This window comes from Notolepis coatsorum (assembly GCF_963971535.1).
Source record: "Notolepis coatsorum genome assembly, chromosome: 18".
Classification (NCBI taxonomy): domain Eukaryota; kingdom Metazoa; phylum Chordata; class Actinopteri; order Aulopiformes; family Paralepididae; genus Notolepis; species Notolepis coatsorum.
Genome location: NC_140182.1, coordinates 51,226,539 through 51,244,223, shown reverse-complemented (window position 1 = coordinate 51,244,223; position 17,685 = coordinate 51,226,539). Strand labels below are relative to the sequence as shown.

Below are 17,685 nucleotides of genomic sequence, written 5' to 3'. Positions count from 1 at the left end.
AATCCTATCGACTCAGTCTTACATTGACTGAAGAGGCCTGTAGTGGGAAAATAAACAACACAAAGTATACTGGATGATTGAGTGATGAAAGTTATTTACATGGTAATAACAATTTTGAATATTGAGATCAATAATATACCATTAATCTATACAGTTAGTGATCATCAACATCAATTGGCGTAATCTATCGCTGAACATTGCAAATAGAAAAGAAATATGGTATTTCAGTTCCTTTCCTATGTTGCTCCTAAATAAACTCAAATTCCACTGCCACCCAACCTCCCAAGAAATAACCTACATTTTACCACTGAGATTTAACCTCAATCATATTTACATTTACATACAACAAATGTCAAAGCACCACAGAAACACATGAGAAAAATAAATATCTCTTGCAGTTAATTATTTGACATGCAAATAATTGGTCAGATAAAATCATTACCCAATAATGCATAAGGCTTCCCTTCTCAACAACCTTTTGACTTAAGTTAAAAGAACACGCCAACATTTTGGGAAATTAGCTTGCAGTCTTCTCCAGAGAGAGACAAGAAGATATAGCTTTCTACTGAATGCACAGAGAGGAAACGGGTATCTATCTTGTCTCTCTGGAGAAGACGGTAAGCTAATTTCCCAAAATGCTGGTGTGTTCCTAGACGCCAACTTTTTGGTAAATCAGCTTATTTGCCATCTACCCTGGAGTTAGACAAGCAGATACATACCCTTTTCTTCTCTGTGCATGCATTAGACTTAGGGAACAGCCGCACCGTTAGCCTAGCTTAGCGTCATTCACTGGAAGTAGGTGTGCCAGTGTAGCCTAGTTCCCAACAGTCACGAAATACACTCTAAATACAACTCAAACGTTCCTGTAAACATGTTGTGACCTGTGAATTTACCACGTGGAGAAATATATATATATATTTTGACATTTTCTAAGCAGATATATACTTGGATTTGAACTATTTTTTGCTGAACCACTGCTGCCTGGGTGCAGTGATTTCATCACCTCAAAAGCCCTGTTTTTTTTTTTTAAAGTGGGCTTTTGAGGTGATATCACTGCGCCCAGGCAGCAGTGGTTCGGCAAAAAAAGTCAGAGTATATATCTGCTTAGAAAACGAAAATGTCTAATTCTTTATTTCTCCATGTGGTAAATACACAGGTCACAACATGTTTACAGGAACATTTGAGTTGTATTTGGAGTGTATTTTGTGACTTTTGGGAACTAGGCTACACTGGCACACCTACTTCCAGTGAATGACGTTAAGCTAGGCTAACAGTGCGGCTGTTCCCTAAGCCTAATGCATGCACAGAGAAGAAAAGGGTATCTGCTTGTCTAACTCCAGGGTATATGGCAAATAAGCTAATTTCCCAAAAAGTTGGCGTGTTCCTTTAAGTCACAACAAATGATTCGGTTAAATGTCAGACTTCAAGGAAAATATTTCCAGAAATAAACGCTGAATAAAATAGGAATTTATATGAATAACACAATGTGTGTTGAACTGTTCCTTAATCACTAAGAATAAGGAAAAGACTGCGGAACCCCTGCTTAGTAAAGACGTGTTAGTAGGTTTGTTAAGATTTTAGTTAGTTTCATAGGTTTATAAAACTCTTAAATTAATCAAACCATTAAAATGACTTAACATTAGAATAGTATGTACATGAATCTCTTTATAATAATAAATACACAATATCTGAAGATAATGAAATGCCTTGATGGCAGCAGTGTATATTACATACCCTGAAATGACAGTACTTCCAACAGTTAGTTAGAACCTTTTGATAAGAGAACTGTTCCTGTTCAAAGAATTTCAGACTCACAGTTGCAGAACATTCAAAATCCACAATGTGTATCTGGTCGTGGTACGTGTGGTGAAAAGCAAATGTTGACGTTTCAATAACGAACTCTGTGGCTAGAAGATCATTGAAATGATAAAATTATTTAAAAATATATATATTTTCATGACATGCTTCCACTGAAATCCTACTGTTCATATCAGCAAATAGACAAGTTATAAAATATCCTTTGACGGATTCACATCCAACTTTCAACTAAGCATGTTGCAAAACAGATGGTCAGTCACAAAGTAGAGACCAGGTAGAGTTTCTTCTTCAGCTTATACTGAGGTGTCCCAGACACACCTTCCTGAACTGTCCCTTACAGATGGACATCTGCGTGGGGGGTGAGTCTGTCCTCAAGAGAGCTTCACCCTCTGGGGGCACCTTCTGCTCTAGTTCAGTCCCGTCCGTCAATGTTCTCTGAGCAGAGGACTGAGTTAGTAGACTCTTTAGTCCCAGCCAGCGCATCTAGAAGAGGCAGCCTGCTTCTCTGAGGTCAGTCCAGAGTCTTATGTGGTTGAGGTTGGAGGGCATCCCGCTGGGTCCTGCAGATCTCAACGCAGCAGGAACGTGACCTCACACAAAGCCAGGCTTCAGGGAGGACTGGCGACATTTAGGACAGCCCCTCGTCCCGTTTGTCTGCAGACACCTGCGGGGACATGGAACAGAAATATTTTAATGATAAGATTCTATAGGTTTTCTGCCTTACATTATGAAAGCCAGGTGTGAAAAGTTACCTGTATTATTATTATTACATGACACTGTTCACATCTCTTGCACAATACTGCACAGCTCTGTTACATATTCTATTCTACTGTATTTACATTTGTTCTAATTTGTTATTCTACTACCATCCTGCAAAATGTTACAGCCCTGTCCTATATTATATAGCATTTTATTCTAATTTAGTTTATATATTCCATTTTATTTGATTCTACTTTAATTGTCTGTTAATGTTGATGCACCAAATGACCAAGAGGAATTCCTTGTATGTGCAAGCTTACTTGGCAATAAAGACTTTTCTGATTCTGAAGTGGCCGTGGCTCAGTTGCATATAAATTAGGTTTTATTTTCTAAATCAGATCTTTTGGATTTTAAGAAAATAAGTCTTTGCTCTCGTAATTGTTAAATAATGCCAAATACACGAGACAATGACTACTTTTTAAGCTTGTAATAGTAGAATGACAATCTTTGAAGCCCTGTCCCCCCCCAAAAAGCTTGGTGATAGCCAAATCACCAGCTAGAAAGCTAAGAATCTATCTTTTCCAGTAGTGTTATGATTCTCAAAGGCTACGTTCACACTGCAAGCCTTAGTGTGAACATTACTCAAATCAGATTTTTTTTTGTTTGTTTCACATTCTTTTTTAAATGTGGCCAATATCAGATTCCAGTGTGAACTGGTCACACTCCTGAACTGACCCGCATGTGCAAATGAACAATAACGAAGATGGACGTAAACATGGAGGACTAACATGAAGTCACAGTTTATGGTGTAATTTATATGTTGATGTGCAGTGGAGGCCAGCTCATTTGTGAGCAGATGATAACTAGGGGGTGAGGAGGAGGCGAAAGAGACATTTCTTCTTTCAATATGCTTTCAAACAGACTGGTTACGATACTGTACATCCCCTCAAGTTTTGCATCACCCCAAACCACCTCACTGTCCCTCCACTGACCACCTCCATCACAGCCGTCTTCCATGTTTGTATTCATCGAGTGACTCCCCAGCCAGCACAGAATTGGGATGAATGTCAATCTAGAGTGACATAAATTTAGCATGAATTTTTTTTTTATCTACTTTTTTTTCTCCTTTTTCTGTGATTTTTCTCCCCATCCCAATTTACCTCTCGTGCCAATTCTCCCTCCCCTGTCCTGATCGTTGCTCGCATATGCCCCCCACTGGCCGGTTGTAGGGAGGATAGAAGCCTTGCATCACATGTCCCCTCCGGTACATGTGGAGGCAGCCTGTCACCTGCCAGCGTGGACTCTCATTTTGGCGAGGAGTAACGTGTAGGAGGCTCACATTCCCCCTGCCATTTTCCTGACTTTGCTGTGCAGGCGCCCCAACTGACCTGTAGGAGTCGCTGTTCACAACGACCAGACTACCACCCTTTGACTTCCCACCCGCTAACTCTGCCAATTGAGTTAGTATGACGGCCGGCCCAAGCCGGAGGCAACGCCGACAGCCGGATTCGAACCCGGTGTCTCTTGCATTTGTGACGAGCGCAATGTCCGCTGCGCCACCCAGCCGCCTAATTTAGCATGAATTCTGATATGACTGTTCAGACTGAGGTCACATTGCAAAAAATCTGACCTGTATCTGATTTAGGACCACATATGAAAGTGGCCCAAATCAGAATAGAAAAGATCAGATTCAATGTGATGCTGTGCTGTTCACAGCGTCTTAAAAAAAATATTATAATTCTGATTTGGGCTCCTTTTGCCTGCAGTCTGAACGTAGCCGAAGTTAGTTTCTGGGTCAACATGAGTGAAAATGACAGCTGGCTCATGTGTTGAGCGTAGAGCACCCACTTGAGGTGAAAGATGTGGGAGCAGGGCAGCGCCTGGAGCTGCTGGTCCCTCTCCCCGATGGACTCGCCACACATCCCACAGTACAGCTCCAGCTCCTCCACGCACTGCAGGAACTTCACCACCTGCTCCCTGAGCTCCTCCTGCTGCTCCCGACTCCGGTAGATCCCCTCCTTCAGGCAGTGCACCTTCAGTGAGCACAGCTAGGAGGAGCACACAGGAGGAGTCACACAGGAGGAGAGTCACACAGGAGGAGAGAGTCACACAGGAGGAGAGAGTCACACAGGAGAGAGTCACGCAGGAGGAGAGAGTCACGCAGGAGGAGAGAGTCACACAGGAGGAGAGTCACACAGGAGGAGAGAGTCACGCAGGAGGAGAGAGTCACACAGGAGGAGAGTCACACAGGAGGAGAGTCACACAGGAGGAGAGAGTCACACACAGGAGAGTCACACAGGAGGAGAGAGTCACACAGGAGGAGAGAGTCACACAGGAGGAGAGAGTCACACAGGAGGAGAGAGTCACACAGGAGGAGAGTCACACAGGAGGAGAGAGTCACGCAGGAGGAGAGAGTCACACAGGAGGAGAGTCACACAGGAGGAGAGAGTCACACACAGGAGAGTCACACAGGAGGAGAGTCACACAGGAGGAGAGAGTCACACACAGGAGAGTCACACAGGAGGAGAGAGTCACGCAGGAGGAGAGAGTCACACAGGAGGAGAGAGTCACAGGAGGAGAGAGTCACACAGGAGGAGAGAGTCACGCAGGAGGAGAGAGTCACACAGGAGGAGAGAGACAGACAGGAGGAGAGAGTCACACAGGAGGAGAGAGTCACACAGGAGGAGAGAGACAGACAGGAGGAGAGAGTCACACAGGAGGAGAGAGTCACACAGGAGGAGAGAGTCACACAGGAGGAGAGAGTCACACAGGAGGAGAGAGTCACACAGGAGGAGAGAGACAGACAGGAGGAGAGAGTCACACAGGAGAGAGTCAGACAGGAGGAGAGAGTCACACAGGAGGAGAGAGTCACACAGGAGGAGAGAGTCACACAGGAGGAGAGAGTCACACAGGAGGAGAGAGTCACGCAGGAGGAGAGAGTCACGCAGGAGGAGAGAGTCACAGGAGGAGACACACAGGAGGAGACACACAGGAGGAGAGAGACACACAGGAGGAGACACACAGGAGGAGAGAGTCACACAGACAGGAGGAGAGAGTCACGCAGACAGGAGGAGAGAGTCACACAGACAGGAGGAGAGAGTCACACAGGAGGAGAGAGTCACACAGGAGGAGAGAGTCACACAGGAGGAGAGACACACAGGGATGCTAGTCCCATTATGATCATAGGCTACTACTGAACGTCAACAATACACCTGTAACATTTCATAGAGGGCTTAAAATACCTTGTTTCCTAAACCCTCTGCCAACTCCTCCGCTCGCAGCAAAGAGTCAATCGACTGGGAAACAGGGAAGCATAGACAGAACATTATGAAATGCACAATAGTAACTGTTTTGCATAGTATATATAGTATAATATTTTGCCATATTCAATTGTGTGGCTAAAATGTTTATATTGTGGTATAAGAACCTTGTCATATTCTTTCTGGAAAAGCCAGCACTTTCCAACTCCCAGATAGATCTGTGCTTGTCCAACACGATTTCCAATCTCTGTCATGATACACATTGCGGATTCATAGCGAGGGAATGCTTTCTGGACAGAAGAAGAAAGACATTCGATTAAATCAGAGACAGCTTTCCATACTTTTGTTAAAGGGGCACTTCACAAAAACAATAATGCTGATTTATTTTGCACATAATCTCACACAAATCCCAAAACTCTACAAGACTATTACAGCTCAATTAAATTAAATGATTAGATAGCATTCCCTATAATACAAGATTGGCTATTGCCCAATTTCATGGAGCTGTAATTAACACAACACAATGATTCAATGTCCCTGATGACATCACTGGTGGCCATATTCAAACTCATTAACTGCCAAACTAAATTAATGAGTTTTTAGATGCGTGTGAGATTATGTGCAAAATAAATCACCATTATTGTTTGTGAAGTGCCAATCATTGTTACTTTAACTGGGTAACAATGTTGCCAAAGACATTTCTTTATATTAGATGACATTTTTTTATTCAAAATGTATATTTTGACCAAGAGGGAACCAATGGGATTATGAATGAAATGCAAATAAAATATGTAGATGTAAACGCAAATACTGTGAACCTAGATGAGCTTGTGGGAACAGTGGCACCTTACATCAACGTCGTTCCGGCAGCGGTGAATATCTGCAAAGTTCAGTAAGCACAGCGCCTGAAGAGGCCGGTCACCATGCTGCAGAGCTATCTTCATGGATTCCTGGTGGAGACATGAAGTTATGGCTACAGCATCAGCTAAGCCAGTATTTCTAACTAGCAAGGTACATTCTTGATTTATCCAAACGTTTTAAGGCTTTGAAATGTGTTATCCATATGCCCTACGACAGTTTGGGTTGTATTTTTTGAACATTCACAACTGTATTCAATACATCTAGTAATTTAGCTGATGCTTTTATCCAAAGCAACAAATTGTGAACAAGTTAGCATGAAGGTTACAACTCTGGCAGCTAAGGGTAAGTAAGATTGTTCATCAAACAGTATCGAACTTGAGTGCTACACTCTTGAGTGCATAGTAGTATAGACATATTAGCATAGTAGGTATTAGTACAAGGATAGTAACATAGTACATAGTAGGTAGTAGTATAAGGATAGTAACAGTACTGTACATAGTAGATAGTAGTATACATATATTAGCATATGTAGTATTAGCATAGTAGATAGCAGTAGAGACATTAGCACAATAGGTAGTATAAGTATAGTAAAATAGACAATAGTAGATAGTAGTATAGACATTAGCATGATAGGTAGTAGTATAACGATAGTAACATAGTAGATAACAGTAGAAACATTAGCATGATAGGTAGTAGTATAAGGATAGTAGATAGTAGTATAGACATATTAGCATGATTGGTAGTAGTTTAAGGATAGTAACATAGTAGAGGGTAGATAGTATAGACATTAGCATGATAGGTAGTAGTATAAGGATAGTAACATAGTATATAGTAGATAGTGGTAAAGTACATAATAGCAAGAAAAAAGCTAGAGGAGTTTTCCCAGTTCCACACCCCTTATCTGATGTCATGCTGATGTACAGCAAATAGGAAACAATGGGAAACATGTCTGACAGTGGAATTTCTGGGGACACTTCTGGTTCACAACTGTTAGTTCCACCATAATATAGCACTAACATGATGATATAATGCCCTTTGTGTGTAAATGTCAGGCAAATAATGCAAGAGTAGCCCACCACAAGATCCGCCTCCTATTCATACCCAGTAGCGGAGCTCCATGTGTCATAGATCAATCATAGATTACCGTCTTGCTTCTCCCGTCTCTTTGGACTATTTTTCACAATCATATAGACTGTCTATATGGACTATTACATGAATTCTTAAAGGAGTTACTGGTCTATAAAAGCTTCCATTAATTTGAGCCTGCAGTGCAGCCATATAGCTTTCTACTGAATACACAGAGGAAATTGGTATCCATCTTCTTGTCCGACTCTGGAGAAGACAGTAAGCGCATTTCCTATAATGTTGGCATGCCCCTTTAAATGTAATGGTATTCCTCTTTAAAACTATAATATACCAATATTTCACTTGTGCCTTTGAGAATTTTTAAGGTATATATACAATACAATACAGTGGTAACACTGCTTGCAGCATTCTAGAGAACCGTAGTATGGCTGCTTGCAGCATTCTTGAGAACCGTGGTATGGCTGCTTGCAGCGTTCTTGAGAACTGTGGTATGGTTTTTCCTAAACCTGGTTAGTTGTTAAAGTGGAACCACGATAACAGTCTGCCTCTGACTCGGGGGTGGTGGGGGCAGGAGGCCATTCCAGCTAAGACATATCTCCTACACAAGGTTATAGGATTTCCTCATAGGACTGAGGTTAAAGTTGCCGGGCAACCAGGGACGACGTCACAACAATCGATACGAAAAAAGGGGTCTCTCTTCTAGGGGATAGGTGAGGTTGCTAGGCGACTTCAGATAGTGGGGCCGGTCACGTAGCAACATAGAGCTACATTCCTTAAAAGATAAGTGACAGAAAAGGGAGTTGTAGATCGTTCATTATGTTCAGTTTTTTCTTGCTACTGGAACAGACAAACACAGAAAGAAGGGGAAAGAGTGAACCACGAGGAGAGAGCGGCCTAGGAAGGAGATAGGCCACACAACCAAGAGATAGAACGGAGCCTTATCAATCTAGTTTGTTTTCTTAAACCTTTTAAAAGACTTTCAATTCATTCATGCTGTATGAGAACCTTTGTTTATGGTGAATAAACTATCCTTTTGATATGAATGGATGACTCAAGTGGGGCGGCTACGTGGCGTAGTGGGCAAGGCGCTCGCCACGAATGACGGAGACGCTGGGCTTGCCTGTTCGAGCCCAGCGCTCCACATTGCTTTCAGTTTAGCTGGCCGTCCATACTAATACACATTGGCCGTATTAGGGGGTGGGAAACTGATGGGTGGGGATCGGGCGTTGTGGACAGCGACTCCTACAGGTCGGTTGGTGCGCCTGCGCAGTAGAATCAGGAAGTATCGGGGGCAGCGTGAGCCTCCCACGCGTTACTCCTCGCCACTGAGAGATCGAGCTGCGCAGGTGAAAAGATGCGACTGCTGTTACCTCAAGTACCGGAGGGGACTTGTGCTATGTATGACTTAGTCCACATTGCAGCCGGCTTGTGGGAGGCAAGAAACAGCGTTCGTGACAGGGGAGGGTTGAATTGGATGATACGAAATTGGGATGGGAGAAAAAGTGGATAAAAAAAAAAAATGAATGGATGACTCAAGTTACGTTTGTTTACGAATGCAACGGGGGAGAAGAGATAGGTGTTTTAGCCAGTAAGATGTGGGAGGACAGAATTCCACCGAACGATTGCCTCCATGAAACAAACAATACACAACGCAGAGATGGCCAGGAGAGGCGATGAAGGCTGATAACGATCGACGACCAAGCTGAAACGACCGTAATCATACAGCTGCTTGAAGCGTTCTCGAGAACTGTGGTATGGCTGCTTGCAACCGCTCATCTGATCAACTTCACACTCGACACTGCACTCCCTTGGGTCCTCAACAATAGTAAGTTCATCGGACCATCAGCCAGCAGTTTGATCCCACCCCCTACATCCACAAATAGGCAGAACACACACAACCCCCTGTCCACAACCCCCCCCCCCCCCCCCCCCCCCTCTAAACACACATACACACGGCACTTTGTTCCCTGTTCCCATCCCCCCAAGCAAAACAATATTTTCCCTTAAGTTACAGGCCAAAACATAAAGTTTGTTGTTATAGCGCCACTATTTGGCCAAATGGCACCATATTCGACACTCCACCTTGGGTCCTCAGCAATACACCGGCCAAGTGTGAAGTCGATTGGATGACCGGTTCTTAAGATATGCATAAAGTTTGTTGTTATAGCGCCACTATTTGGCCAAATGCCACCACTCAATACTGCACCCGCCTGGGTCCTCAGCAATACACGTGCCAAGCATGAAGTTGATCGGATGAGATATGCGAAGGACAGGAGAGACACGCACGCAGACAAGAGATTCCTCCCTTTATAGTTATATGACAGGATGAATAAATTGTTTGCCCAAACACATTTCGCACAAGTGATAACTCTGGCGCTCCGAAACGATGACATCCAAGTTATTTCTCTCCGCCCGGTACATAATTAGACCAGAGTGAAGACTAAAAAGAAACCCTCTTCATTAACACGTTTTAAACCAGCACCTCCGTGGGCATATTTGTGTCAGGGGTCTGAGGCCCGGTACAACAGAGCAGCTGGCATCTGCACCTGTCAGCAGCACAGTGGGAAATCTGCAAGCTCCCGCACACAAACGCAGGGTCGGAACACCAAGGGTGGGATAGGAAACTCAACTGGTTACATATGAGCTCCATTACAGCCTATATACTGATATAGCCTTGTCTTTGAGGTCCGGTCTTATCTGTGGGACAATAAAACCATACCTCACAGCATTCCATGGCGTCCGGCAGGCGCCCGAGCTTCCTGTAGGCCACAGACATGTGGTACTGGCTCATGGCGCGGTACTTCAGGCTCCAGATCTTGCCGTAGTCGTTGACCAGCTCAGCTGCCTTGCAGGGGAAGAACAGGGCTTTCTCGTAGTCCTGTTGGTGCAGTCATTTGAGTGAGACCTTTGATGTCACATTCTTCCAACCCACACTATATAGTTTTGGGAGGGGACATTCTGATTGATTGATTGATTGATTGAAAAGTTTATTAACAGATTGCAGAATGGGTACAGTACAGTACAGCTCAATACATACAATTGTTAAGGGGATGCAGACCAGAGAAAGACTTTCGTCTTGTTTACATCAGGGTCCCCCATTTTCAATTCATCATAACATATATGACATACATGACATACAGATAGACAGTACTGCTACATCTATACATTTATGACATATCAGATTTGCAAATACAGTACTGTGTGTGATACAAAAGTGTCCAATTTGTCGTAGAAACTGTACATTGGAGGAGGTTGGGTGGGTGGGGTGGGGTTGGGTGGGGTGGGTGGGTGAGGGCTGTACATTGGAGGTGGGGGGGGGGGGGGGGTTGGGTAGGGGACACACACACATTTTACACTGTACATTGGAATACTGACAAAGCCTTACTTGGTCATTTACTGTACAACTAGGTTAGGACATTTGTAGGGGCCAGTTTCGAATTGCAGTCTCACGTAGGTGTTTTTTGAGAGTGTTTTTGAAAGTGGGTAGTGATTCACATTCCTTTACAGCTTTAGGTAGGGCGTTCCACATTGATGTGGCATAATTGCGAAAAGTGTTTAGTCCCTTGTTTGAGCCGAATCTGGGTTTTACATGATTTGTGGAGCTCCCTCTGGTGTTGTGATCGTGGTATTCATTGACCTTTGGGAAGTATTTTGACATGTACATGGGTACCTTGGTCGCGTAGTGTATCTTGTAGACCAGGCCCATTGCAAGTTGCTGTACTCTGTCGTCTACTCTAAGCCATCCTAGGTTGTCAAAGTGGGCAGGGGTGAGGTGGGTTCTAGGAGTCAGGTCAAGCAGTAGTCTGACTAGCTTGTTTTGAGATGTTTGTAATTTGTTTTTTAGTGCCTTTGAGGTGCTTTGGTACCATGAGGTGCAAGCATAGTCGTAGTACCCTTGAATGAGTGCTCCTGCTAGGGTCTTCAGGGTATTCTTGTTTACCAGAGAGGAGATCCGGTACAAGAATCGCGTTCGTTGGTTGACTTTTTTTTATTACATTGGATGCCATTTTGTCACAGGAAAGATTAGCCTCTAGGATGGAACCCAGGTAGGTAATTTCATCTTTCCTTGTGATAATATTGTCACCCACTGTAACCGAGAAGCCGTCGGTCTTGCTGAGTTTGTTATTTGAACCGAAGAGAATGGACTCTGTTTTGCCCATGTGTAATGATAGTTTGTTGTCGGCGAGCCATATGCAGATTTTGCCTAGTTCCGAGCTGAGGGCTTTTTCAACCTGTAACTTGTTCTTGTCAGAGACCAGCAGGGCTGAGTCGTCCGCAAACAGGAACAAGTTGCAGTCACAAGCTGACGACATGTCATTTGCATAAATTAGGAATAGTAGCGGTCCTAGTATGCTTCCTTGTGGAACACCACAGCTCACTGTGAGGGGGGGGGATAGGGTACCGTTTACCTCCACCATCTGTTCCCTCCCCTCCAGGTAGGATTGTATCCAGCTCACTGATAAACTATCAAAACCAATTGCTTTTAGCTTGTCAATCAGAATGGTGTGATTGACAGTGTCGAAGGCCTTTTGTAGGTCCAGCATGACCATGCCGCAGTATTTGCCCGCGTCCACCTCTTGTTTGATGTGGTCGTTCAAGTAGAGAAGGCATGTGTCAGTGGAGTGGGATGTTCTGAAGCCAGATTGGAATTCGTAGATTAGATTTTTTTCCGCGAGGTACTTTTCGATCTGTTCGTATACTATTTTTTCCATGACTTTCGAGATGGATGTAAGGATAGAAACAGGGCGGTAGTTGCCCGGGTCTAATTTGCTGCCCTTTTTGTGCAGGGGTGTTACTCTCGCAATTTTGAAGTCCTTGGGGACGTGTCCCTGTTTTATGGAGAGGTTTATTATGTGTGTGATGACTGGGGTGATGGCTGCTGCTGAGTCTCTGAGGAATTTGGAGGGGATGTTGTCATGGCCAGTGGCCTTGTTTGGTTGGAGGGCGCTCAGTTTTTTGAGTACCTCATCTGTAGTTACCATTTCCAGTTTGAAGTCGTCTTTGTGGACGCCTAGGTTCTTGTAGTATGCTACTATGTGTTCTACCCCATACTGCCCTGAGTGGGAGGGTAGTTTGTTTACCAGTGTTGTGGCTATGTTTGTGAAGAAAGTGTTTAAGTAATTGGCTACATCCAGCTTGTCTGTGATGAGCGTGTTGTCCGTCTTTATGTTTATGTTTGAGAACCTGGTTTTAAGTTTTTTACTGCAGCCTAGTTGATTGTTGAGTAATTTCCAAAGTTCACGTGGTTTATTTTTGTTTTCCTCGGTTTTGTCATTGATGAATTTTTTTTAGCAGTTTTGATCATGGAGTTTACGTCATTTCTTAGTCTGTTTCTTTCTAGTTTGAGTTCAGTCACGTGGTCTTGGAGTTCACTGCTCGTGCTTTTGGTAAGCTTTGACTGGCTTTTACGAAACTCAGAGCATTTTTTGTCTCTGGCTTTCATAGCGGTCAGTATTTCAGTGTGCATCCATGGCTCAGCGCGATTTTTTACCCTGGTGGTTCTTAGGGGGGCCATGTTGTTTATTATTGATGAAAATTTGGTTTTGAAGCCAAGCCAAGTTTCTTCAACCAGTGTACCATTGAGTTCATCTGACCAGTCCAGACTCTCCAGTTCAAGGTTAAAGGCCTCGCTAGAGTAGGTTTTGAGGTCTCTAGATGTGACTGTTTTGTGACAGCCAGCCTTTTCAAGTTATTCTAACTTGAAAAAGATGGTATTTCAGAATTTAATCATCCATCGTCAGAGGAAAATTAGAGGAACACTGTTTGACACAAGAAGACCCACTTTCAGCCATATTGTTCATCAGGCATCATACGGATTTATTCTACACAGAATCTTGTCATTTGGACCACAAGTGAGCAGGTTGTGTTTTCCTGGGTTCTCAGGTTGGCTACAGCTACTCAATCCAAAGCACAACAGTCAGAAATGTCGTCAAACGCAGCCAAAAATGCCTTTTAACTCCGACATGACTCTAAAGCATATGTTTTGTATTTTTTTGTAACATTCTTTGTTTGTTGTCCCTGACAGCCAATTCAAGCAACCAGAAAAACATGAGTCGCTCATTCATCGTCCAACTTGCACAAATTCATGGAGTCATTGAGAGTTTGTTTTCATGTGATGTCAAACAATGACACTGGACGTGTTAAATATAGTTCAATGAAAGGATAACAGTCTAAAAATAGTTTTGCAATTTAGTAACTTGTATATTAATGAGTACCTAACTATAGACCACAGCAATATTCTTTCTTAGAAACCCAACTACACTGATGACTGGGGTGTATATGTTATACACCTTTAAAAAGGGGCACTTCACCAAAAAACAATGCTGATTTATTTTGCACATGATCTCACACACATCCAAAAACGCAGTTTTACACGCTTTCATTTAGTTTGACAGTTATTGATAGTAAATGAGTTTGAATATGGCCACCAGTGATGTCGTCGAGGACATTGAACCCTTGTGTTGTGTTAATTACAGTTCAATGAAATGATAAGATAGCAGTCCCTCCCTACAAACAAGGTATTGCACATCTTTCACTACATCATTTACATAATTAATACAACACAAGGATTCGAATGTTCACTGGTGGCAAACACTCTCGATAACTGTCAAACTAAATTAATATGCAAAACTGTTTCGAGTTTTTGGATGCGTGTGAGATTATGAGCAAAATAAATCATTTTTTTTTTTTTTTTTTTTAGTGCCCCTTTAACTGACTTGATGACATGTAATGCGCCTCCCGTCCCTTTTAACCTTAGCTGTTCATACAGAAGAAAATGGTTCATGAGGTACCAGTGAGCGTTTGTATAACTGGGTGCCTATTAGGGTCTTGTGCGCATTCTATTTTTTGTTTCACAAAGTAACGTGACATACGAGTGCATTCTTTGAACACCACCTCATCACAATTCCATTGAAAGCAATCCTCCCTGGGAAGCCAGGGGATTACTCTTACAAATCTCTGGTGTCAAGGGTACCCCACTGGCCATGCCAGGCAGACTACCTTACTCAATCAGCCTTAGTGTAACAATACATATTGTGTGCGCTAGCTGTTGATGATATTAGCTTGGATGCTCTGCGGCGTTATCATACTGGTGCGCCCGGTGACATGCATTTCGATTAACTTATTGACTCACACAGGGGCATTGACACATTCTCTCAAAGCAACTAGCGCGGCAAAAACCTAAACAAAAAAATAAAGGTTTTTGTGACTGTTTCCATGTAAACCCATGTTTGGATTATTTTCAATAAAATAAAATTCCATATTTTCAATAAAATAAAATCAGTCAAATATAATGCAGAGCATTGATGACACACCCTGAATACATAACAGAAGCCAGGGGGCCCTCATCAAATAAAAGTGATTGAATAAAAGATTATCTAATCTCTCCTCACACACAACGACCGGTACAGTACGTGGTCTCAGATGCGACGGTACCTTGAGCTGGATGTAGAAGTTTCCCAGACTGCAGCAGACTCTACACTCCAGCATCTTGTCGTCATTGTTGTGTGCGTAGCGGAGGGCCTTCTCGTAGCTCTCCAGGGCTTTCTGGAAGACACTGAGGCCCAGGAAGGCGTTGCCCATGCTGAGGCACACCTGGCCGTTGAGCTGCAGACTGACCGTGGTGCCCTGCATGTCCAGGCAGGTCTTACAGTAGGACACTGTGCGCTGGAAGTCACATAACTTCTCGTTGCTGCGTGCCAGGTTCAGGTAGCCCTCGGTCAGGTAGTCAGGGTCCTCCATCTCCCTGGCCGTGTCAATCTGAGCTAGGGCATACTGCAGGCAGAGGGCAAGGGAGAACATGGCGAAGATGGCAAGATACAGGAAAATAACAGTAGGCCTATACTCAGTAAATGCTACTCTTGCATCTAATACAGTATGGAATGAAACTTGAATAATGGATGAATTAATTTGATCAAAATTGGGAGTCAATTAAAGTATCATTCAACATCTTGGTAATCGCAGAGCGACCGTAGCCAGTTTGGGTTCATGGTAACTTGTTAATGAAGTCTTCACTAAACTACGGGTTGGGGAGACTGTGGGTGCTGGGCGAGTAAGGAGGATTATGTCAACAAGACGCCTCACAAACGAAGCTCGGATTGCAAGGCGCTCATTTTATCCCACATCCTGTGGAAGCCACAAATTAACCCATGGTCGTCTGAGGGAGACCAAGAGGTGACCTTTGAACTCCCCCTATTCTCATTTGGATTTTGCTGAAAGGCCTCCGTCTGTAAAGTGACGGGATGAATCGTGGCTCTCTGGTAAGCATTATGACTTCCCTATGATTAGTAGAAAGAGTTGTTGAAGCAGTGTTCCTATCTGTTTTGGATTACGGAGATGTGATTTATAGACATGCAGCGGCTTCCACTCTTAAGCCCTTAGACTCTGTTTATCATTCAGCCATTAGATTTATCACCGGTGATAGTTATGGTACTCACCATTGTATCCTATATAATAAGGTTGGGTGGGCCTCTCTGGCAGAGAGACGTAAGTTGCATTGCAATCTTTTTATTTATAAAGCCATAATTAGAGATTGTCCAAATTATATTAGTTCTTTATTGGAATGGACCACTGGACCCTGTCGTACACAATCCAGTTTTTGGCTTACACTTAGAGTGCCTAGAGTTTGTACTGAACTTGGTAGATGTGCTTTTGGTTTTTTTGCCCCTACATCATGGAATACCCTGCAGGAAACACTGAAACTAGACACTCTAGTGTCTATGGGTCGGTTTAGAACCTTAATGACCAATCAGGTCACCACAATATGGAATTGTTTTTAAATTATTACCTCTTGTTTTAATTTTTAGCTATTTTATTCTTTTAAAACGATTTTTTTATTTTATTTTTTTAATGTATTTTAAAGTGTGCTCTTAATTATTCCGATTGTCTGATGTCTTTATATTTATGAACACACTGACACTTGTGTATGTAACATCTCGACGGCACTGTAAATGAGTTTAATTACTCAGTGTATTATCGAGTATAAATAAAGATTGAATTGAATGATGTACGTCATTAACGAGCTACAGTAGATAACTAGGCTGCCTTGTACACAACCTCAGACACAACCCCACTGCAAACTGGATTTGCTGGATGCCAAGTGAAAACGTATCGTATGCTTCCAATTGTAAGTCATGCGATATGATCACACAATAGTCAAAGATAAAGATACCGTATATGAATAATAACTCAGTTATTATCACCATATCATTACCACTGTTCAATGGAATCGTGCTGCTTGTACACAAAACCTCACCATGTTCATCACTTCCATACAGTCAACAGGAACATACATTCATGACATACTGTGTGAAGTGCACTGGTCTGGACACTAACCTTGAGCATCTCTTTATATTTCCCCATCTCCGAGTGAGCCGTGATCAGACATCCCAAAACCCGAAACTTGCCCCCGGGGTCCGAGGTCTTCTCCAGCACCCGGGTCCAGACGTGCATGGCTTTGTCCGTCTGGTTGGACTGGTAAAGCTTTAGGCCCTTCTCTATCTGCTGCTTGGTTTGGTCCTGGCCCATCTCTGCTACAAGGCGCCTCATAAAAATATTCATTCGTTTAGGTGGAGCGATTTCAGCTAGGGAGCGGTACAGTGGGCCTCCAAAAGACGATCCTCCTAAAAACGTTTCCCCCCCCCCCCCCCACGAAGACGATCCTCTGAGAACTCAGTGCCAGGAGGCCTCCCAGATCCAGCCCTGCTCAGCTCCGGCCGTGAAGAGATGGAAAGGAAACCGGATCCTCCGCGGTAGGAGAGCAACAAACTGGGAGCATTATCACCGACACGCTCGAGGGGGAAGGAGAACAGCTTCCTCCCGTCGCCCAACAATGACCCCCTCCGTCACCTGTTAACCGTTCACAACTTCTCCCTCAGATTTCCCCTTGAAAAACACCAAAGAAACATGTCTCCCCCCTGGCAGTGATATCCGAGAATATCTCCTCGCTCCACACCCCAGCAAA

General features: G+C 43.5%; 1 protein-coding gene across 2 annotated transcripts; it reads right to left on the bottom strand.

Moving 5' to 3' along the window:
- Positions 1–2,409: 2,409 nt before the first annotated feature.
- On the bottom strand, positions 2,410–17,282 carry rapsn (receptor-associated protein of the synapse, 43kD; the record flags this gene model as incomplete). Of its 2 annotated transcripts, XM_084334997.1 has the most annotated exons (8): positions 2,410–2,482; positions 4,366–4,565; positions 5,760–5,813; positions 5,945–6,067; positions 6,629–6,727; positions 10,444–10,602; positions 15,159–15,497; positions 17,058–17,282. In XM_084334997.1, the coding sequence occupies 8 exons, from the start codon at positions 17,280–17,282 to the stop codon at positions 2,410–2,412; spliced, it is 1,272 nt and encodes a 423-aa protein (XP_084191123.1). The 2 variants fall into 2 exon arrangements, with proteins under 2 accessions (XP_084191123.1, XP_084191124.1); XM_084334998.1 differs by lacking the exons at positions 5,760–5,813; positions 5,945–6,067 and having other exon boundaries at positions 17,058–17,249.
- Positions 17,283–17,685: the final 403 nt, after the last annotated feature.